Source organism: Pseudochaenichthys georgianus, chromosome 5, assembly GCF_902827115.2.
Source record: "Pseudochaenichthys georgianus chromosome 5, fPseGeo1.2, whole genome shotgun sequence".
In the NCBI taxonomy this organism is placed as follows: Eukaryota; Metazoa; Chordata; class Actinopteri; order Perciformes; family Channichthyidae; genus Pseudochaenichthys; species Pseudochaenichthys georgianus.
The window spans coordinates 13,891,378-13,914,563 of NC_047507.1; the positions used below are offsets into that span (position 1 = coordinate 13,891,378).

A 23,186-nucleotide genomic window follows, 5' to 3' on the forward strand; every position below is an offset into this window, starting at 1 on the left:
GATCTTAAACATTTTCTATATACACAAAATAACCATTTATCTCAAATATTGTTCACAAATCTGAAAAAATCTGTGATAGTGAGCACTTCTCCTTTGCCGAGATAATCCATCCCACCTCACAGGTGTGGCATATCAAGATGCTGATTAGACAGCATGATTATTGCACAGGTGTGCCTTAGGCTGGCCACAATAAAAGGCCACTCTGAAATGTTCAGTGTTATCACACAGCACAATGCCACAGATGTCGCAAGTTTTGAGGGAGCGTGCAATTGGCACGCTGACAGCAGGAATGTCCACCAGAGCTGTTGCCCGTGAATTGAATGTTCATTTCTCTACCATAAGCCGTCTCCAAAGGCGTTTCAGAGAATTTGGCAGTACATCCAACCGGTCTCACAACCGCAGACCACGTGTAACCCAACCCAGTCTCACAAAAAACGTGTAATAACTACGTTGGTCCACAACGTAGGACGTAGTATTTCTACAAAAACGCCTCTGAAATTGTAGGATCCCTATGTTTTTTTTCACCATTCATTCCAATGGCTGGCGTCTATGTCACGTGATCTTCACATTTCTCCCTGCAGAAAAAAAAAACATGGCCGACATTCGTTTTATTCTCGGTGGAAAATGCCTATTTTAAGATTAGTTTGGCGATTAAAATGCCTTTTGATGTCATTTGATGCGAGAAATATGAGTTGTTATTTCAGATTATGTGTGCAGTGGATGTACATGATCTTTAGTTTGCTAGTTATTACGAAGATTACTTCAAGAAATTGTGTCAAAACAACGTTTTCATTGTTACCAAGGTGGTTGCTAGGGACGCTGCTATCGATATTATTTCTGTTATGTTGTGTAACTGTTTAATGGTGTTATCTTTATTGCTACCCCCTTCCCCGTCAATGTATAGTGTTGGTCCACAGTGCAAACGTATTAGTTTAACAAAATCCGCATCTAAAATTGTGGCATAAGCCGCGTTCACACTGCGGTACTTTTCCCACAAAGGTTCAAATCACTTCACGGCGTATACTGACGCCCAAAGTCCCTGCTCTCTAGCAGGGACTTTCGAGCGGGTAAAAAGGTTCGCATGAACTACTTTTAGTACCGGCTCTTTTTGGTGTGAACGCGATCATGAACTAAGTTCGCATGAACCTTTGTGGGAAAATTACCGCAGTGTGAACGCGGCTATAGTGTGGTGCCGAGAGATGGGAGTCGGAGGCGGGGTATCAAAGGTACAAGCTAGACTTTTATTTAGCATTTCTCAAAACACATGTAAACAGCTTCATGCCCGGGAAGCGAAGACCGGCGGAGACAGGAAGTCCGGCTCACTAAAATGTCCGTGCAGAACAATACCCGTCCCTAACCCATAGATCCGTGGGTGAATAATGTCAATCACCACAATAGATCAGGGTTGCCAACTTTGGGTACCTGGCTGGAGTGAGATTTTGATATCATGGGTTTAATTACATATGCACACGAAATGACTGCTATCGTGTCAGCAGCGGGACCTTAGCATAGCCTATATATATATATATATATATATAGGATATATATACAAATACACAATATTGGACACAGACTATAAAGGGCACAACGTTTCATTCACTAATGAAAGTCAAACACATGTTTGTTTCCACTGTTTTATTGTGTGCCTGTCGCGATAAGCAATTAATTGACTTATCGTACGATAAATAAAAATGAAATCGATAAATTCCCATTTACATGAGGATGTGACTAGCAGTTTGAAAGGATGTACTTGAATTATAGTATATATTATCATTATGTCAGTGGTCTAAAATGGTCATACAACGGTGCCGACAATATTATCGTTTATCGCAATAATTTCCGGGAAAATGTATCCAACAAAATTAATTATCGTGAGAGCTATACATGAAACACACACACACAAACAAATCTACAGACTTACTCCAAACTGCCAAATATATTAAGTAACACACTCTCACTCTCATATCCTCTTTGACTCTATTTTGGCCTAGAACAATAAGCAGCAGACTTTTACTTTTTTATCATTTCTACTGGTTCTTAGATCTGAGCATGCGCAATACGCGTCGGCAGTTGCGAGAGAGTATTTTTGTTGGGTAATCTATGGTAGGGCTAACCCATACAGTGGTGGGGCTCATGTCAGTATTTGCAATGTAATTACATACACGCTCCCCTTGACAGTGAAACGCCACGTGTGAGGTTTAGATTATTTCCCTGTCTCAATCCAAATTGAACTGTATGAAATAAAAAATTCACATTTGTCTTGTAGTAAATAAAAAGGGCGACCTGGAGCCAATCCTGCAATTTCTCCACAGGTGAAAGAGTTGACATGCTGAAAACCCAACCCCTGCAGGGGGGTCTGGGATTCTCCCCCAGGAGATTTATTTTGTGTTAGTTTTGAAATAGGCTACTAACATAAAATACACATTCTGGTACTCTCTTGAGAAGAAAAATAAATAAATCTATTACTACACGACATGTTTAAAAAATTAATGCCATTTTAGTTTTTTGTTACTTTGTTCTGAAAGCTGAACCTGCTGCTCCTCACAGAGAGAAGAGGGAAGAGGCTGTGTGAATTACTGTACATTGTGGATAAGGGTGGATATTGAGCCCCCATTGTTCTGTGTGTCAAAATGAAAGACAGCCCACACACCTATCCAGGGACGTGCACAGACATTTGGAGGGGCTATTGCTCTAAACTGGAAAAAGGGCCTCCCCCGAAAAAAAAAACAAGACCTTTTTTTAATGTAAAAGAAACCAAATGATTATTACATCAACTAAATTGAACAGTAATTCACATCTCATAACAAAATAAGCTAAGGCGACTACTTGCATTCGGTGACTTAATTTCAAAAATGAAAATTAGGGACATTTTTTGTTTTGCGGTCCATATCTCATTAAAATATCTAATGTTAGTAACTATTAAAGACAACATGGGGACAATTCTGTTCTAATGTAGTTTGACCATTGTAACTGCTGTGCAGTCCAGACATACTGATAAAATAGGGCCTCTAACCAGGGGTTAAATTGGGCCGGGGCTGTCCGGGGCTGTCCGGGGCTCAGCTCCGGCACATAGGACGATGCTCTGACGTCATCGCCCTCGCTCATTTGTCATTTGTTTAAGCCATAATGTCAAAACATCTCTCGTTCTTAATATAGACTTTATTTAGGGTCGATATGTGTTGACTTTAAAATTTAAAATAGCAGATCTCTGTGACAGGATATCGTTTTTCGGCTTAGTGAAGGTGTGTCTCTGCTCCGATCAGGAGCTGCAGCACCGTGGCTCCTTCGTGCAGAGAGTCTGCAGCGGTGTGTGTGTGCAGAGAGTCTGCAGTGGTACCGCCAAACCCCCGTCCCGTCTTGTAACACGGAGCCCATTTCCTACACCATCAGGGCCGGTTCTAACCAATTTGCTGCCCTAGGCGAGATTTTAGCTGGCGCCCCCCCTGCCAGAAAATCGTTCAGTAGAACAAATAAAAGTATCCAAGGAATACACAATAGAATATATAAAAAATAAATGAAAAATCTCTACAAAAGACCAATGCACTACAAAAACAGAAATGTATTGACATAAGTCATATACATCAAAGGCTTCAAATGTATTCAGTATTATATGAACATGTTTTAATTGGGGTGAGGACATCACATCCTCTAGGGGGGTCCGGGGGTATGCCCCCCCGAGAAGAAATGTTTGAACATTTAAAGTAAAATACTTCAATCTGGTGCACTTAGAGCACACATTACTAGAGACCTGATCTAGGGTGTACAACTCTAATGGCCCGTCCACACAGCGGCGTGCGTTGATGCTTGCCGGCGGGCGTGTCTGAAACTCGACCAACAACCAATCACATGAATCTCCCGCCCCTGACATACAAGCAGCGGTTTGATTGGCTAGAGCTTGTACTGGCATATGATTCGATTGGCTGACGCTTCTGCTGACGTCACCCCATTCAAAGTTAATGGTGAAGCTTTCAACGCACGCTGCTGTGTGGACGGGCCGTAAAACACCCATATGAAAAAGATTGGTTTACATTTTAATAATCAAATAAGTATGTGAACATAGCCAATAGCAAAACAATGCAACTTATTTTATTTCTGTTGTTCATTCATATCTTATTTGACCTAGTTAACATTTATTTATGCATTTTTTTGTATCTCAAGTTTTAAACAATATGTTTGGTTTACTGTCCTATAGTATACATTGAAATGATTTCAAACCTGTTTACCCCAATAATTATAAAAGAGTGCCTTGGAAATATTTGTTTACATAAATTGCATTTATCTCTCTCGCTCGATCCCACACCCACTTTGGCTGTGAGCTGCGGATGCCTGATAAGCCAACACCCCCCACTTTCATCACTTACAGTGCCCATCGTACAGGGCAAATGAAAAGTGTAACCCGGGGTGAAAAGGGTGTTACCTTGACTTAATTATGAATGTTGTTACATCAAGGCCGAAAATTAGGATGAGCGCAAACAGTCAAAATGTTTTTTTCCCTCCCAGAGCTGCCAGCGCAGCGCCCCCCCCCAGATCTGGCGCCCTAGGCGACCACCGATGTCGCCTATGCCAAAAACCGGCCCTGACTTAACCTAACAACTTATTTAATTTGTTTTCACAATTACTAGTGTCATGTATTTTCTTATTCTTGAAGACAATGTCTTTTTTTCTGGCATTCTTCCAGGATTAACAAAAATAAGAATAACATTGCGAACTATCTTTGAAGTAAATGGCTGTTGTTAAACGCTTCCCACATTTACTTCAATCGTACAATAGAAAAGATAAAAGTACCCAAGGAATACACAATAGAATATATAAAGAATAAATGAAAAATCTCTACAAAAGACCAATATACTACAAAAACAGAAACGTATTGACATGTTGGTAATATACATCAAAAAGGCTTCAAATGTATTCTGTATTGTATGAACATGTTTGAATTGGGGTGTGGACGTCACATCCTCTAGGGGGGACCGGGGGTATGCTCCCCCAGGAAGAAATGTTTGAACATTTAAAGTAAAATGCTTAAATCGGGTGCACTTTGAGCACACATTACTAGAGACCTGACCTAGGGGGTACAACTCTAAACACCCATATGAAAAAGATTGGTTTACATTTTAATAATCAAATAAGTATGTGAACATAACCAATAACCTACCATAGCCAATAGCAAATAAATGCAACTTATTTTATTTTTGTTGTTCATTCATATCTTATTTTACCTAGTTAACATTTATTTATGCATATTTTTGTATCTCTCAAGTTTTAAACGATAATTTTGGTTTACTGTCCTATAGTATACATTGAAATGATTTCAAACCTGTTTATCCCAATAATTATAAAAGAGTGCCTTGGAAATATTTGTTTACATAAATTACATTTATCTCTCTCGGTCGATCCCACACCCACTTTGGCTGTGAGCTGCGGATGCCTGATAAGCCAACACCCCCCACTTTCATCACTTACAGCGCCCATCGTACAGGGCAAATGAAAAGTGTAACCCGGGGTGAAAAGGGTGTTACCTTGACTTAATTATGAATGTTGTTACATCAAGGCCGAAAATTAGGATGAGCGCAAACAGTCAAAATGTTTTTTTCCCTCCCAGAGCTGCCAGCGCAGCGCCCCCCCCAGATCTGGCGCCCTAGGCGACCACCGATGTCGCCTATGCCAAAAACCGGCCCTGACTTAACCTAACAACTTATTTAATTTGTTTTCACAATTACTAGTGTCATGTATTTTTTTATTCTTGAAGAGAATGTCTTTTTTTCTGGCATTCTTCCAGGATTAACAAAAATAAGAATAACATTGCGAACTATCTTTGAAGTAAATGGCTGTTGTTAAACGCTTCCCACATTTACTTCAATCTTACAATAGAAAAGATAAAAGTACCCAAGGAATACACAATAGAATATATAAAGAATAAATGAAAAATCTCTACAAAAGACCAATGCACTACAAAAACAGAAATGTATTGACATAAGTCATATACATCAAAGGCTTCAAATGTATTCAGTATTATATGAACATGTTTTAATTGGGGTGAGGACATCACATCCTCTAGGGGGGTCCGGGGGTATGCCCCCCCGAGAAGAAATGTTTGAACATTTAAAGTAAAATACTTCAATCTGGTGCACTTAGAGCACACATTACTAGAGACCTGATCTAGGGTGTACAACTCGAATGGCCCGTCCACACAGCGGCGTGCGTTGATGCTTGCCGGCGGGCGTGTCTGAAACTCGACCAACAACCAATCACATGAATCTCCCGCCCCTGACATACAAGCAGCGGTTTGATTGGCTAGAGCTTGTACTGGCATATGATTCGATTGGCTGACGCTTCTGCTGACGTCACCCCATTCAAAGTTAATGGTGAAGCTTTCAACGCACGCTGCTGTGTGGACGGGCCGTAAAACACCCATATCAAAAAGATTGGTTTACATTTTAATAATCAAATAAGTATGTGAACATAGCCAATAGCAAAACAATGCAACTTATTTTATTTCTGTTGTTCATTCATATCTTATTTTACCTAGTTAACATTTATTTATGCATTTTTTTGTATCTCAAGTTTTAAACAATATGTTTGGTTTACTGTCCTATAGTATACATTGAAATGATTTCAAACCTGTTTACCCCAATAATTATAAAAGAGTGCCTTGGAAATATTTGTTTACATAAATTGCATTTATCTCTCTCGCTCGATCCCACACCCACTTTGGCTGTGAGCTGCGGATGCCTGATAAGCCAACACCCCCCACTTTCATCACTTACAGCGCCCATCGTACAGGGCAAATGAAAAGTGTAACCCGGGGTGAAAAGGGTGTTACCTTGACTTAATTATGAATGTTGTTACATCAAGGCCGAAAATTAGGATGAGCGCAAACAGTCAAAATGTTTTTTTCCCTCCCAGAGCTGCCAGCGCAGCACCCCCCCCAGATCTGGCGCCCTAGGCGACCACCGATGTCGCCTATGCCAAAAACCGGCCCTGACTTAACCTAACAACTTATTTAATTTGTTTTCACAATTACTAGTGTCATGTATTTTTTTATTCTTGAAGAGAATGTCTTTTTTTCTGGCATTCTTCCAGGATTAACAAAAATAAGAATAACATTGCGAACTATCTTTGAAGTAAATGGCTGTTGTTAAACGCTTCCCACATTTACTTCAATCGTACAATAGAAAAGATAAAAGTACCCAAGGAATACACAATAGAATATATAAAGAATAAATGAAAAATCTCTACAAAAGACCAATATACTACAAAAACAGAAACGTATTGACATGTTGGTAATATACATCAAAAAGGCTTCAAATGTATTCTGTATTGTATGAACATGTTTGAATTGGGGTGTGGACGTCACATCCTCTAGGGGGGACCGGGGGTATGCTCCCCCAGGAAGAAATGTTTGAACATTTAAAGTAAAATGCTTAAATCGGGTGCACTTTGAGCACACATTACTAGAGACCTGACCTAGGGGGTACAACTCTAAACACCCATATGAAAAAGATTGGTTTACATTTTAATAATCAAATAAGTATGTGAACATAACCAATAACCTACCATAGCCAATAGCAAATAAATGCAACTTATTTTATTTTTGTTGTTCATTCATATCTTATTTTACCTAGTTAATATTTATTTATGCATATTTTTGTATCTCTCAAGTTTTAAACGATAATTTTGGTTTACTGTCCTATAGTATACATTGAAATGATTTCAAACCTGTTTATCCCAATAATTATAAAAGAGTGCCTTGGAAATATTTGTTTACATAAATTGCATTTATCTCTCTCGGTCGATCCCACACCCACTTTGGCTGTGAGCTGCGGATGCCTGATAAGCCAACACCCCCCACTTTCATCACTTACAGCGCCCATCGTACAGGGCAAATGAAAAGTGTAACCCGGGGTGAAAAGGGTGTTACCTTGACTTAATTATGAATGTTGTTACATCAAGGCCGAAAATTAGGATGAGCGCAAACAGTCAAAATGTTTTTTTCCCTCCCAGAGCTGCCAGCGCAGCGCCCCCTCCAGATCTGGCGCCCTAGGCGACCACCGATGTCGCCTATGCCAAAAACCGGCCCTGACTTAACCTAACAACTTATTTAATTTGTTTTCACAATTACTAGTGTCATGTATTTTTTTATTCTTGAAGAGAATGTCTTTTTTTCTGGCATTCTTCCAGGATTAACAAAAATAAGAATAACATTGCGAACTATCTTTGAAGTAAATGGCTGTTGTTAAACGCTTCCCACATTTACTTCAATCTTACAATAGAAAAGATAAAAGTACCCAAGGAATACACAATAGAATATATAAAGAATAAATGAAAAATCTCTACAAAAGACCAATATACTACAAAAACAGAAACGTATTGACATGTTGGTAATATACATCAAAAAGGCTTCAAATGTATTCGGTATTGTATGAACATGTTTGAATTGGGGTGTGGACGTCACATCCTCTAGGGGGGACCGGGGGTATGCTCCCCCAGGAAGAAATGTTTGAACATTTAAAGTAAAATGCTTAAATCGGGTGCACTTTGAGCACACATTACTAGAGACCTGACCTAGGGGGTACAACTCTAAACACCCATATGAAAAAGATTGGTTTACATTTTAATAATCAAATAAGTATGTGAACATAACCAATAACCTACCATAGCCAATAGCAAATAAATGCAACTTATTTTATTTTTGTTGTTCATTCATATCTTATTTTACCTAGTTAACATTTATTTATGCATATTTTTGTATCTCTCAAGTTTTAAACGATAATTTTGGTTTACTGTCCTATAGTATACATTGAAATTACCTGTTTATCCCAATAATTATAAAAGAGTGCCTTGGAAATATTTGTTTACATAAATTGCATTTATCTCTCTCGCTCGATCCCACACCCACTTTGGCTGTGGACGCCTGATAAGCCAACACCCCCCACTTTCATCACTTACAGCGCCCATCGTACAGGGCAAATTAAAAGTGTAACCGGGGTGAAAAGGGTGTTATCTTGACTTAATTATGAATGTTGTTACATCAAGGCCGAAAATTAGGATGAGCGCAAACAGTAAAAAAAAAAAATTCCCTCCCAGAGCTGCCAGCGCCTACAGTATGTCGCCTATGCCAAGAAGCGGCCCTGTACACCATGCTAAATATGTCTGCATAAAGCTGAGTTATGATCGGTTATAATAACACAGAATTTGGTGATGATTAAATAGTTTACAGTGAGATTTACTCCCATACTTTTGGCCATACTCACGCAGCCCTACAAATGAATTGAGATTTCCAGACAAATGTTCTTTAGCAAGTGTGCAGAGCAGTGTTGATTTAAAAAAGCAATTTGAAGGTTGGATATTTGTAAACCTTTTTTGTGTATATATATTCATAATTTAAGATGTAAATGAATTCCAGTTTATTTGTAGTACTTTCTATTTTTATTGTGACATTTGGTGGCATCAATGTCTGCATTTGCACCGCGTCCCCCCCTCCCCGTCCCCCCCACCTTGTATTCTGTGGATACGACAACCTTTATAACAATTGTACTTTCAATTGCTCTGAACGTTTCAACAAGTGCAAGTGTCTTTAACCATATCTTTGAGTTGCTGTTATATTTTATTTCACTTCCTCTGACCAGTACCATTTTAATTTGGAAGCTTCGTGTCAAGTTGTACACAGTCAGTGCAAGGAGAAACACAGTGATTCTTCCCTCTTCAACAAATATTTGTAAACGCCTCTTTAGTTTCTCACCTGCTTAGCCAGAGTAAAACACTTGTGTGTGCACAAACTAGAGGGGGACAGCAAACACCAGTGTGATTTTGGTGGGAGTACGACTACCCTGGACAAAGTTACAGTGGGGGTGCCAAATCCGGCAGCACCAACACCTGGTCTGCCACATGTGGAAGTCCCAACCCAGTCTCATAAAAAAACGTGTCGTTGTATAGACACAATTTCTTGAAGTAATCTTCGTAATAACTAGCAAACGAAAGATCATGTACATCCACTGCACACATAATCTGAAATAACAACTCATATTTCTCGCATCAAATGACATCAAAGGGCATTTTAATCGCCAAACTAACCTTAAAATAGGCATTTTCCACCGAGAATAAAACGAATGTCGGCCAGGGAGAAATGTGAAGATCACGTGACATAGACGCCAGCCATTGGAATGAATGGTGAAAAAAAACGTAGGCATTTTACAATTTCAGAGGCGTTTTCGTAGAAATACTACGTCCTACGTTGTGGACCAACGTAGTTATTACACGTTTTTTTATGAGACTGGGTTGGGACTTCCACATGTGGCAGACCAGGTGTTGGTGCTGCCGGATTTGGCACCCCACTGTAACTTTGTCCAGGGTAGTCTTACTCCCACCAAAATCACACTGGTGTTTGCTGTCCCCCTCTAGTTTGTGCACACACAAGTGTACAACTCTGGCTAAGCAGGTGAGAAACTAAAGAGGCTTTTAAAAATATGTGTTGAAGAGGGAAGAGTCACTGTGTTTCTCCTTGCACTGACTGTGTACAACTTGACACGAAGCTTCCAAATTAAAATGGTACTGGTCAGAGGAAGTGAAATTAAATATAACAGCAACTCAAAGATATGGTTGAAAGTACAATTGTTATAAAGGTTGTCGTATCCACAGAATACAAGGCTATAGCAAAACAACATTGTGTGAAACACGCACAAACTTACATTAATAAATATATAAGAAAATAAATGTAGAAATACATTCAATATATGTGTGTTCTGTTTTATTCTCAACTTATATCCTTTTATTTATACATTTATTTCCATATTTATCTATTGTGTCTTGTGTTTATTTATTCCTGTATTTATTTCCACATTTATTTATTGCTGTATTTATGCTTTTTTTTTTTTACTCATGTCATGTTCTGTCCTCCAAACCTGTGTGCTCGTTGTGTGCATAAAGGTACAAATTCACTCAAAATAACATCACAGCAAGATCTATAGTTGGGCGTTCATTGCTCTAAAAACACATTGGTGGTCCAGAGGTCTATGAATTGGTTTTTCATGCAGGTGCTCTTGGTTCAACACCCACAGGAGTGGGACATATTTTGTCTTCTGCTATGCTGACGTTAAATCTGGAGAAATGCCCCCACCACTTTTTTTTAACACAGTGAAATCCTTGGATTTACCCCTCTTTTCTAAACGGTTGGTCACGAGAAGTCCGTGTAATGCTTGCAATGACCAGCTGGTGGCAGTAAAGCAGGAGATCGAGAAAACGTCAACGATAATCTCGCGTTATTTGTAGCGTCACGTCATTCCATGATGGCTGAAGATCCTGGCGGAACATTTTTCAATTTCTCTCTCATTTTTCTTTCTTTCTTTCTACCCCGGCTTGCCATAGCGACATGGCAGAACCAGCAGGCCCGTTAAGCGTCCACAGATCATTTGTGTCGATATGCCCAAGAAAGGGAACAGAAAACGGCTGAAATGTAAGGCAGGGGACGTTTGTTCGGAATCAGGTAGGTTACTTTTTCATTAGCAAGCAAGCTAACTTTAGCCCGCCCACTGTTAGCACTCCCCGGCCGGCTTCCTTCTTCTGTTTACATAATCGAGTTGTAAGTATGTGTTCAGTGTTAAATGCATTATAGTTAAATACGAGGACTTGCCAAGATCAACTTCAGTGTTTCTTTTCCAGTAAGGTTATTAGCAAGGGCCGAAAGGAATATAACTGTACATGTAACTCGTATGACAGGTGGGCTGTTGCCTATGGCTGTTACCTAATTTACCGCCACTAGTGGTCATGCTACGGTCTGCAGTGGTCATGTCATTTTATCAATACATATCACTTTTAACAGTATAATCATAAGGAAATAATTGTGTTCTTGCTAGTGACCGTTGCTGATTATGCTGATGCCGACCCAGCCGTTGTGAAGTCAGGGAGGCTGAAAAAGGCTGTTGCAAATGCAGTTGAAAAAGAAGGTAAGCTGATGTGCATTAAAGGTCCCATGTCAAGGCCATTTCTACTGATCATAATTCCATTGTTGAGGTATACTAAAATAGATTTATACTGTGCAATTTTCCAAACTCACATTGGTTTCTCATACATTATCTCTGTAAAGTATGCGTATTCACTCTGTCCTAAACGGCTTGTTCGAGCTCCTGCCCCCCCTCCCTGTGAGCTTAGTGTGCTCTGATTGGTCGAGAAGCTGACAGGCTCGTTGCTGCTCGCACACACACAGACACACACATTGCTGCGGGCTGCTGCAGGAGCGGGCTGCTGCAGGAGCAGGCTTAGCGATACAGCTAGAACAAGCAAAACTCATCCTGAGCACACACACTCACAGCCGAAGTAAAAAAATAAGTGTGGCTTGATAAAATCTGAATTGCGTAACGTCACTTGTGTCACTACGCGCCTTTGCGTACCTCAAAACATCTAAACAAAACACATATTTCGTCTACACGTGTTTCTTGTCAACAGTCAATGGAGTAAACTACGAGACATGTAAAAAAAAACAAAGACATTAAGCAGCTACGTTGCCGTTTCGCTCCCTGCAAAAACTCTTCAGACTTTCTGTGACTGACTAAACTGGGTGCCGGCCGAGCCGCGCAGGACATAACCGACGGACCTGTGAAGCTTACAGGAGGCAGAGGCTTAGATCACCGGACGACAGAGTTGGTCGCCGTGTGCACAGACAGGGTTAACGTCGGTATGAACAACAGAATTGTGCCAAAAGTCCGTCAACTGGCTGCAGTGGGAGACTCCCCTGTGCACATTCTGTGCCCCGCGCACACACTGGAGAACTGCACAAAATCAGCTGATCACAACGTTCACGCTCAGTGGTCAAGCTGCTGCAGTTTTATTTACAACAAAGTGGAGTAAAACACACAGTTGCAAACTTCCTCAGGGTGGTATGGAAGAGTTTGAAATCAGACAGAGGTGGAAGAAGTACTCAGATATTGTACTTGAGTAAAAGTAGAAGTACCAGAGTGTTACTCTGTTACAATAAAAGTCCTGCACTCAAAATATTACTCAAGTAAAATTAGAAAAGTATTATCATCAAAATATAGTTAAAGTACCAAAAGTAAAAGTAGTCGTTGTGCAGATTGGTCCATTTCAGAATAATATATATGATATGTTTTGTAATGATTGATCATTAAAGTGTTCTCAAAGCTGGTAAAGGTGCAGCTAATTTTACAAATTAGATCAAAGTCAAGTAAAGTACAAATATCTCAAAATTGTACTTAAGTAGAGTACTTGAAGAAGTGTACTTAGTAACTTCCCACATCTGAAATCAGATATGACTTCAAGTCATGTGATGTCTTAGTATTTGATCCTCCAACTTGGCCTCATGAAATGCAAGTACTTCACAGTTATGGCAACACATTTTGGAGAAAGCAAATCGGAGGCTTAAAAAGAGACAGGGAGGTGCATCTTCATCATCATCATCTAGCATGCAAGAAGTGTAAATAGAGGACAGTGAAGGAGACACTGAGGAGGACCACGCTTCGTGTGGGGTGAGTACCAAACGCTGTCTCCTGGTACTCATCTGAGTAACTCACTAAAAAAGTGATGTGCACCCCTGTCTATAGGCTTGTTTGAGATGAGCAGGGCCATCCCTGGACAACCTCAAGCGACAATAGATGAGGCCCCCCCCCCCCACCGACAGGAGTGAACTTATTTTTTTTTGGAAACAAAGTAGGCTACTTTGCAAATATATAATTCCTGTTTATTATTATTATTATTATTATTAACACAGTTACTTTTTTATACAGTGAGGTAAATGGTAAATGTGCATGTATGCCTCTACAGGTGAATACGTCTGCATTTCCTGCCAAATACTAGCCTCAAAAAGATTAAAATATAATTAATGCAAATAAACTACTTCTACTAATAATCATAATCAATTCAATAATATAAATACTATATTTTATTATAATATAGTTGTAATATAGTCAAGACAAAACATGCTTATTACATGCTCAAAAACTGATATTTCTTAAATCTGTATTCAAATGTAGTTCCCTCTGTCAGCAATGTATCAACAACTACACACACATTTCTATCAGTATTTCTCTGTGTTGTGGTTGACATGATGATGACTGTTAGGAGTTAAGGGGAGAGGCTGAGCATCACCATGAAATGTGCAAATTGACATAAAAGGGGAGAAAATGCTCCATGTTTTTTAGGCTGTAAACTTGAACTGTTATGTAAGCCAACTAGACAGACAGTTTATCACTCTTCCTCCTATACATTAGCAGATAAAAGGCATAACATACTTGAATGAATGTTAAATAAATAATGCTGGAAATAACTGCATCTCCATTAGCCTGTATGCTATGCAGAGACTACCTTCTTCATGTCGTGAACAGAGTTGGGTGTAATGCGTTACAAAGTAACAATATTACTTTTGTCGGTAACGGAGTAGTGTAACGTGCTACTTTTATAATTCAGTAATCACACTACAGTTACTAACATTGCCCCGACACGCGTTACTTCGTTACTTTCTAAAATCAGTCATCATCAAACCTCAACAAACACCTTCAAAGAACACATGCTAAGGTGAAGCTAACGCACAGCTATTTGTTTGTTTATATCACGTAGTCTGTTCTTCTTCTCTGTCTTCCGGTTGTTGCCTGTTTTGAATGACGAATACACACTACCGCCGCCTGCTGGTAAGGAGAGTTATTGCCACTCACGTATGCGCAGTTCGTACGTGCTCGGCTGAAGTCTTTGCGGTGTGCTGCAGTCTGGTTCCAGTGCAACGCATGAGTGCAACACATGGCCAACACGCAGGAGAACACGCCGACGCAACAGCGTGAGCAGAGATAGACTGCACAAAATATACAGATAGCAGGAGACAGAGGACAGCCATGGTCAGATAGGAAAACATTCAGGAGCTATCTGGATCAGTCTTATGCGACAATGGAAACTGAACTAAAGAGAACATTTGAAACTTTAGCAGTCTGCGTGATCTGCCTGCAGGGAGGGGCGGGCCGGCCCTGCGAGTAAAGTAACGAGTAAAGTAACGAGTTACTTTATGTAGAGAGTAACGAAGTAGTGTGATATATTACTTTTTTTTAAAGTAATATGTAATATGTAATATATTACTTTTTTGTGTTGCACACTTTTTGTGTGCAGCACAAGCCGAGCTCATAAGCCGAGGCCCCCTGCGCAATGTGAGGCCCCATGCAGCCTGCATGATCGGCCTGTAGGGAGCGACGGCCCTGGATATGAGCTGCGGCTCGCCTCGAAAGTAGACGAGAATAGCCGATTGCAGCCGGGGGAGTTCTCAAAATTCTCGCCTGAAGTCGGACATATCGGAGTCGGCTTGACTCGGTTTGCATTTATAAAGAATGCACTAATGTGTTTAATCATTAATGTCAGATATGTACTAAGTAAATACATTTGTTCCTGCTCAAGATTAGATTCAACTTTATTGTTATTGCACATATTACAGGTACTGAGACAACGAAATGCAGTTTAGCTTCTAACCAGGAGTGCAAAAAGCAGTAAAGTGAAAAGTAATGTACACAATCTACAGAATAAAATATAGAATTAATTGAATGATGAATAAACAGTGAGGGGTATGAATACACTAGATATACACAGTAGCCTATGAGCAGTATGAACAGTATTAACAGTGTGTATGAATATGCTAAGATATATAAAGTATGAAAACGGTAAGCAGTGCAAGTATAGTATAACATATATAGATATTAATTTCATGATGATAAACATTTTGGGACAATGATGAAAAATGTGAATGGAAGTAGCGACGTAAAACTGACACAAAACAACAACAAACTTTTGCCAGCCAATGGAGAGTTTCATCACCAGCACGGGGAACAAACCACCAATGAGCGCTCAGCTTGAGATACCAGGGAGTCGTTTCCCATCAAGCATTTCGCTTCTGCAGCTCGTGGAGAGAAACTGCTCCGCCTCGCTCTCAAGGCTGCCCGGCGTATTTGTCCCGCGAGAGTTCAACGTCTCATTTAGTCGAGCCTCCAGAGCAAGGCTGCATCTCAAGTCGGTTATTTTCATTTCCTCGTTAATTTGTCAGCGCCATCTTGAGTAGCGTCCCATTGGTCAATCCCTGACCCGTATAGCGCATGCGCAGATCTAAGATCCAGTAGAAATTATAAAAAAGTAAAAGTCTGCTGCTTATTGTTCTACTAGGCCAAAATAGAGTCAAAGACTATATGAGTGTGTTAATTAAAATATTTGGCAGTTTGGAGTAAGTCTGTAGATTTGTTTGTGTGTGTGTTTCATGTATAGGCATCTCATGATAATTAATTTTGTTGGATACATTTTCCCGGAAATTATTGCGATAAACGATAATATTGTCGGCACCGTTGTATGACCATTTTAGACCCCTGACATAATGATAATATATAATAATAATAATAATTCAAGTACATCCTTTCAAACTGCTAGTCACATCCTCATGTAAATGGCAATTTATCGAGTTCATTTTTATTTATCCTACAATAAGTCAATTAATTGCTTATCGCGACAGGCACACAATAAAACAGTGGAAACAAACATGTGTTTGACTTTCATTAGTGAATGAAACTTTGTGCCCTTTATAGTCTGTGTCCAATATTTTGTATTTGTATATATTGTGTATATATATGCTAAGGTCCCGCTGCTGACACAATAGCAGTCATTTAGTGCGCATATGTGTAATTAAACCCATGATATCAAAATCTCACTCCAGCCAGGTACCCAAAGTTGGCAACCCTGAGTTTACTGTGTTTTGTTTCAATTAATGTATCATTTAGTTACAAATATGTGATTATATCTGAACAACAAAGTGGTCAAAAATAATTGTATTCATTTATTGGTTACATTTTCATTTATTGTCATTTCCATTCAGTCAGTCATTAAGTACTATTTAAAATGTTAATTTGCTACATATCCACACAAACAAACAAAGTGTGCAGTTAATGTTAATCTAACTGGGTTTTGATAGATAATATATCTCTTTTTCTTCTCTGAATTATTTTTATTTATATTGTGCACTCTAATCAATATTAATCTAACTATTGTTCGTTTATACATTTTAAGAATGGCGTTTATCTTTTTGAGAATGAGTTCTTATTTAATTTAATGTATTTGGGTCTACAACAGATGATACAAATGTTTGTCAGTAAATGTGTACTAACAGAGGCGGGGGTGTTTGTGAACACAACGGGGATAGAGCTGCTGTCAGACGAACAGCTGTGTGGCGTCATCACAAACGGACGCCGCTTCACGTGACGCTCCGGAGGAAAGGACGTCCCATTGCTCTTAAACTCATTTCCCTGCTTCTCGTGGTTTCCTTGCGTCCCTCCATGCTTCCCTGGTGGGAGGGACCAAACGTAGGAAAAGGACGCAAGTGAAGGACGCAAGGATTCCATTTAACCGACCTGAAATGCAGCCCAAGTCGGACAAAATGACTAACCATCATGCAACGCACTAGCAAGACGGCGATCGCAATTGCACAGGTCTGCGTCGGTCTTGCTCATCTCAAACAAGCCTAATATCCTGTATCTGTGTCACGTGGGTTTCGCCCCTCCTCGTTGGGATGGGGGGTTTTTAAATGACTAGCGACAGGTTACAATCCATTAAATATTTTGGGAGAAGTGAACGGGAAAACATATAGACTGTATGATTAGGACCGATCCTTTCGCCACATAGTCACCAGATTAAATAGTTCACCTATTTCCGCAAGCCACATATCTTCCGGACTTTCCCCCAAATTACATTCTTCAGACGACACATCTGGAAAAAAATGTACTTTGCTTGAGACAACATTTTCTGATCTCAGCAACACAGACTTGCAAGATCTGGCAACACAGCACCTCATTTTTCAGCTAGCACCTACAAATGTTTTCAAGCGCCCTATATAACTTACATTTGTGATGCTGGAAATGTTTGCTTGTTGTCTAAATATCACATTTTTAGCTAAATAAATGCCTGGACAGATCATTTAAGTGCGTTTTTCCGTGTTTCAGTAAAATTACTGTGCGGCCTGGAAGCATCTCATGGTGCTGTAGAGGAGGTCCTCTCGTCTTCAGTGAGTGTCGCAGCCAACGCTTTGGACAGCAGTGATGACCTCGATCCCGAAGAAGATGAAGAAAACGAAACTAAAGATGCCAGCAAAAAGAAAAACAAGAGGAGAAAGGGTATTATTTGTTTAAAGTTTACTGAGAAAATGTATGAGATGAAAATGCAGGACCAAAGGTTTACATGCTTATTTTTTTCACAGAAAGCAGTGAGAGCGGTGATGGCGGGCAGTATCCAGTGGATATTTGGTTAATGCTTGCCTCCTACATTCGGCCTGAGGATGTGTGCAGATTCGCTCTGATCTGCAAGAATGCCTGGACTGTCACTTGCACTGGAGCTTTTTGGACCAGGATTTACAGAAGGTGAGGTGGTTTTATTGATCAAGTCAGTGGACACCAGCCAATATTTGTGTACAGGTTACTTTATAGTGAACCAAAAAAACCTCCAGGCTTTCATTTACACATTTTTTAGTATTAAATGACATGTTGACAAGATACATTTTTGAATGTGGTAAAAATAAGTTAGCAGAAGAAATCGAGTAAACTGACACTTTGTTTAATTAACATATTTTCTCTCCCTTTCACCTTCCATCTCCAGGCACTACAAGATTAATACTGACCTGCCGTTACGTCTCCAGCCTGACTGTATTGACAGGATGGGCTCTTTACGTGCACGTGTGATTCGCTCCCTTTTCCATTTCTATGAGCCGTTCAGCTTGCGTGTCTCAAAACTTCCTTCCCTGCCAGAATCCACGCCCACAACCTTGTTTAACTCCAAGGTAAATTAGTTTATTTGCAATCAGTCACTTTACTATACAGACATGGAGCTAAAGTATTGTTAGTGCTTGTAATTAATAGATCCGACTTTTTCATGGAAATTGCTCATGGCCAACCAGGCTATCCACGACCACCCATGTTAGGCTGGAGCCACACGAGGACGATAACGCAAATGGACTGAAATCGATATCAAAAAAGTCTTCCGTCCACACGCAATAGGCACCAGAAACGTGTCCGTTCACACGAGACCGCTCGAAAGCGCTGGAGACGCTGTAGTACATATGCCGGGCCTGTAAGTGGCGCTGTACTCCTGCCACAAAAGCAGCGAAGAACACTTCCCACGCATGGTTGCCCTTCTGTTTATTCTCTGCTGTGGGCGCTATGGCTCTTTTTCTCCCTCCCCGAGGCAAGCGTGTGCTCCTGCTGTATATCTCTCCGGTAGTCCACCAGCAGATGAAAAACACCCACCTCTCCGCCTCTTCCAAGGAACGAGGGAACCGCGCGGCAGAGTTTCAGTTAGATTTTTTTCCGCTGGTCAACATGTCCGTTAAAGTTGAAATCTTCCGGACAAAATTAGAAAAGTGCCGGTCAAAGGTCTTCTTTGTTATTTATTGAGCTTTAAAACAAATTGATAACTAGACCCTCCAGAAAAACGCGATTCTGCGATCGCAGAATTTACCGCAAAATGGCGCAGATTTTTGAAAGGCCGCATATTTATCAAAAGGCCGCATAATCCCCGCATTTTGCCACACAAAGTTGAGGGAAAAAAAGTTAACTCCTCTTGACGTGAAGTAGTGATGATGATGACGCAACGTCATCAGCTCGCACATCACAGAAGGTAAACAACACCGTAGAGTGAACGTGTGGAACTCACACGAGAGAGAAAACACCAAGATGAAAAAATCTAATCCATCTCATTTACCGACGAACATTTCTGCTAAAGACCGGGCAAAGCAGTACCCCGATGTCTTGCACAAAAGTGGGGGGAAACTATTCTGCACCCCGTGCAACTGTGTTGGAGCATAAGAGAAATTCGACGGTGACGACCCACTTTGATTCATTCAAACATTCGAAAATGCTTTCTGCTGCTGCGGACAAGAAAGCCAAACAACTCACGTCCACCGAGGCATCGACCTCCAAAACCCTTTCGAGGGCAACAAGAAACGAGGTGAGAAGCCTACAAGATTGAAGCTGGTCAGATAACGAACGAGTAAATGAAAACAGAATGAGGCGGAGAAGTGTGTGTGTGTGTGTGTGATTAAAATAGCCCAATTGCTTTTACAATAAATAAACATTGAATGTGTTTAATTGAATAGTAAAGGGGTTTAACGTTAGTGGCAGGTTGTGTGTGAGAGAGAATAAATAAGACAGCCCAATATTTCCCAAAACATATTTAGCATATTTCGCAACTTTCCGCAATTTCACCGCATAAAATTACATAAAAACCCTGCATGTTTAATCGCATAATCAAGGATTTTTTTCCCGCGTTTTTCTGGAGGGTCTAGATAACGACTCCATATTATAATAATAATATAAGAATTAAAAAAACGGAGCCTCTCTTTTCCTCCCCCTCTTCTGACAGCCCAGCAGCTGATCTCTGAGCAGGAGAGGCGGGGCTATTGCTTCAACATTTTCAAGGAAATGATCGTATTGGCGTAAACACGGAGCCGTTTGCCCCCCCAGAGCGTTTTCTTTGCAGATCTAACCACCTTGGGACCCGTTATCGCTATCGTCTATCTATCTGATAGTGAACTGTAGCAGATACGACCGTTATCGTCCTTGTGTGGCCGGGGCCTTAGGCTAAAGCCAGGTATTATAGAACCTAAATTATTTATATGTATACATTATGTCTCGATATTTCATTTTTATTCCTCTCACTGTGCAAATGTTGATCTTATATGCTTAATGTTCCCTGTTGCAGTGTTTACTGTCCTGGGTCAGAAAGGTTTCAGGGACCCGGCCCGAGGCATTATGGGAGTTCAACTTCAAGTTTCTTAAGCATGTAAGAAAAACATTTCAAAAACCAAATTAACTTCTTTTTGTTTTGATAACCTTTTACATAGTCAGTCGTTGTTTCTGCTGTCATGTTTATTTTCGTGTCTTTCTGTGATCATCTCCCTCGCAGCAGGGACACAGTAAGAATGGTTGTGCCAAGTCCTTGTGTCTGCCAAGACAATACGAAGATGTCCACCTGAACCCAGACTCTGACTGCTACATGCTTCAGGTCACCACCCTCAACTTCATCTTCACCCCTGTGGTCATGGGCATGTCGCTATCCCTCGTGAGTAACTCAAATATGATTTTTAAAAAAAAATGTATGAGGCCTAAGGATTAGGACATAATGTTTATGACTGAGACTATCAGAGTTTATCGGTTTATTGAGGCCACATAAAAGATCAGAATGGATAAAGACAGACAGACATGGGTAAATCTCCTTCAAAACATTCAGAATATCTTCCCCTATTTGTCATGTTATGCTTTCAACTGTATTTTTATTTTTGCCAAATTAATCTGCTTTGGCCTATATTATCTTCCGCACAAAGGATATAATACCGTTTTGGATAATGGCTGGTGTACCAGGTATTCTTATCTCCTCTTCAAATCCAAACTTGTTTGTTTCTCTTCTTGTAGTTCACAATCAACGTTAGCACAGACATGCGCCACCACCGTGTCCGCCTGCTGTTCCAGGACTCTCCGCTCCGGTGGGGGAAGAAGAGGGGGGATCAAGGCGGCACCCAGGTGGTGTTGGATCCCGTACAGAGTGTAAAGATCATGGAGTGGTGGCACCCACAGTACCCCTCCTCAGCCTTTATATAGGAGCCATGCCCTTCTGGCAGGACGTCAATTCAATGAGAAGTCTTCAGATATCTCAGCCTGACTGCTGAACCAGGGATTAGGTTTATTTACCTCTTTTGGAATTTACTATCCCCATCAACATTTCCATCATCAACATTTTTTAATCGATAAAATTGTTGTTAAAGAAAGTCAACATTTGATGGCCATAGATGGGATGGAAACCCCACTCCCATTTTCGAAATCAAACGTTGTTACATGCCTATCCACCACGGCAACCTCCACACCCAGCGTTTAGTGTTATTTAAACATCATCATTTATCCCAGATGTAAATCATGTCCTGCAGAATTGTCCACTGTGAACATTACTCTTAATAATATTAGGGCTTGTTATGCATACAAAACAAATCTGCCACCTCCACAGAGGAACATTGGCAGTACTCTCGACAATTTATAAAGAACAATTACAAAAGATTAGTAGTAGTTTCTCATTCGTCAAATTGCTTTGCATTGTTATCTCAAAATTAACTGTGACATGATCACAGTGGTATTTGATAGATGATACATATTGATTTATTGCCCAGCCCTACAGATATGCCAGAGGAACATGTACATTTGAGCTCCCGGTTGCATTCAAAAACTCAAAATCTGGTGTTATTTTACATTCGAGAACATGTTGCATATTGAATCTACATGTGTCACACAAGTTTTATTTTTAACAAGTGAATGAATGGGTTCAAACATTTGTTCTGCCCTCCCTTTTGTTATGCTTACAACATCTTTATTTTGCATTTTGGCAAAGTTGCAGCAAGAAAGTTGTATTCTTTTAAGATCATGTGTTTTGTTGATGTATGTAATTAAAGGCAGCCACACTTAGTATTATGTAAATATTAATGACACTGCATTTCACACAAGGGGACAAAGAGATGATTTACCTCTGATGTCGTCATCTACTTATCTCCTGATCTGGGCAATGTTTGATTTCTTGTGTTTTTTGGCTTGTAAAATATCTTGCTGACTATGAGCCATGTACTGTCTCTTGTAGAATCACGTTCTCAAATAGTTTGAAGTGGTCTGTCTTATGAGTCTTGTATGCGAGTTGAATCATACCAATCACATTCTTGAATTGTATTGGGAGAGAGCTATCCTTTATATTCATCTATCCATGGATCAGGCATAGTGGAAGCTATTTAACCTGGATTGATTTGCATCTATTTGTGCATGAAAACATATAAAATTAACCACAAACATTTCACACTGATGGAAACAAAATCAAGATAGCTGAATGTTCTGATTAGCAGCAGTTGTTTGTTTTATCATGAGTTGCATTGATAAATAAACTACACTGAAATAAAAACTCAAACTGCCCATTCAAAATGCATTCAGTCATATGTTTTAGGAAATGTTGATTAACTAAACATTCAATTTCTTTTTAGAATCTGCTTCCCTCTTGTTGTCCTATTGGGTACTACCGGTGTGCTCTAACATTAACTGAATGAAATAAGGCTCTCCTTCACATTGCTCTAAGAATATTATTGTACTTGCACTGTAACATGCTATATTTCCTTCAGAAACAAAACAGCACTTTATACAGAAACCTGGACTGCA

General features: G+C 40.0%; 1 protein-coding gene across 1 annotated transcript; it reads left to right on the plus strand.

The window, feature by feature from the left end:
• The first annotated feature begins 11,291 nt into the window (after nucleotides 1–11,291).
• Nucleotides 11,292–22,941, plus strand: tmem183a (transmembrane protein 183A). The gene is made up of 8 exons (XM_034083668.2): nucleotides 11,292–11,479; nucleotides 11,850–11,939; nucleotides 17,958–18,128; nucleotides 18,212–18,371; nucleotides 18,607–18,787; nucleotides 20,707–20,787; nucleotides 20,911–21,066; nucleotides 21,417–22,941. Exons 1-8 carry the CDS (start codon nucleotides 11,416–11,418, stop codon nucleotides 21,600–21,602), a joined length of 1,089 nt encoding a protein of 362 aa, XP_033939559.1. The 5' UTR covers nucleotides 11,292–11,415; the 3' UTR covers nucleotides 21,603–22,941.
• The last annotated feature ends 245 nt before the right edge of the window (nucleotides 22,942–23,186 follow it).

Excerpts from the sequence above, each read along its gene's own strand:
- tmem183a (XM_034083668.2), top strand. The coding sequence starts at position 11,416 with ATGCCCAAGAAAGGGAACAGAAAACGGCTGAAATGTAAGGCAGGGGAC. Across the intron at positions 18,129-18,211 it reads GAAAAACAAGAGGAGAAAGG|AAAGCAGTGAGAGCGGTGAT; the intron begins GTATTATTTGTT and ends TTTTTTTCACAG. Across the intron at positions 20,788-20,910 it reads ACTTCAAGTTTCTTAAGCAT|CAGGGACACAGTAAGAATGG; the intron begins GTAAGAAAAACA and ends TCTCCCTCGCAG.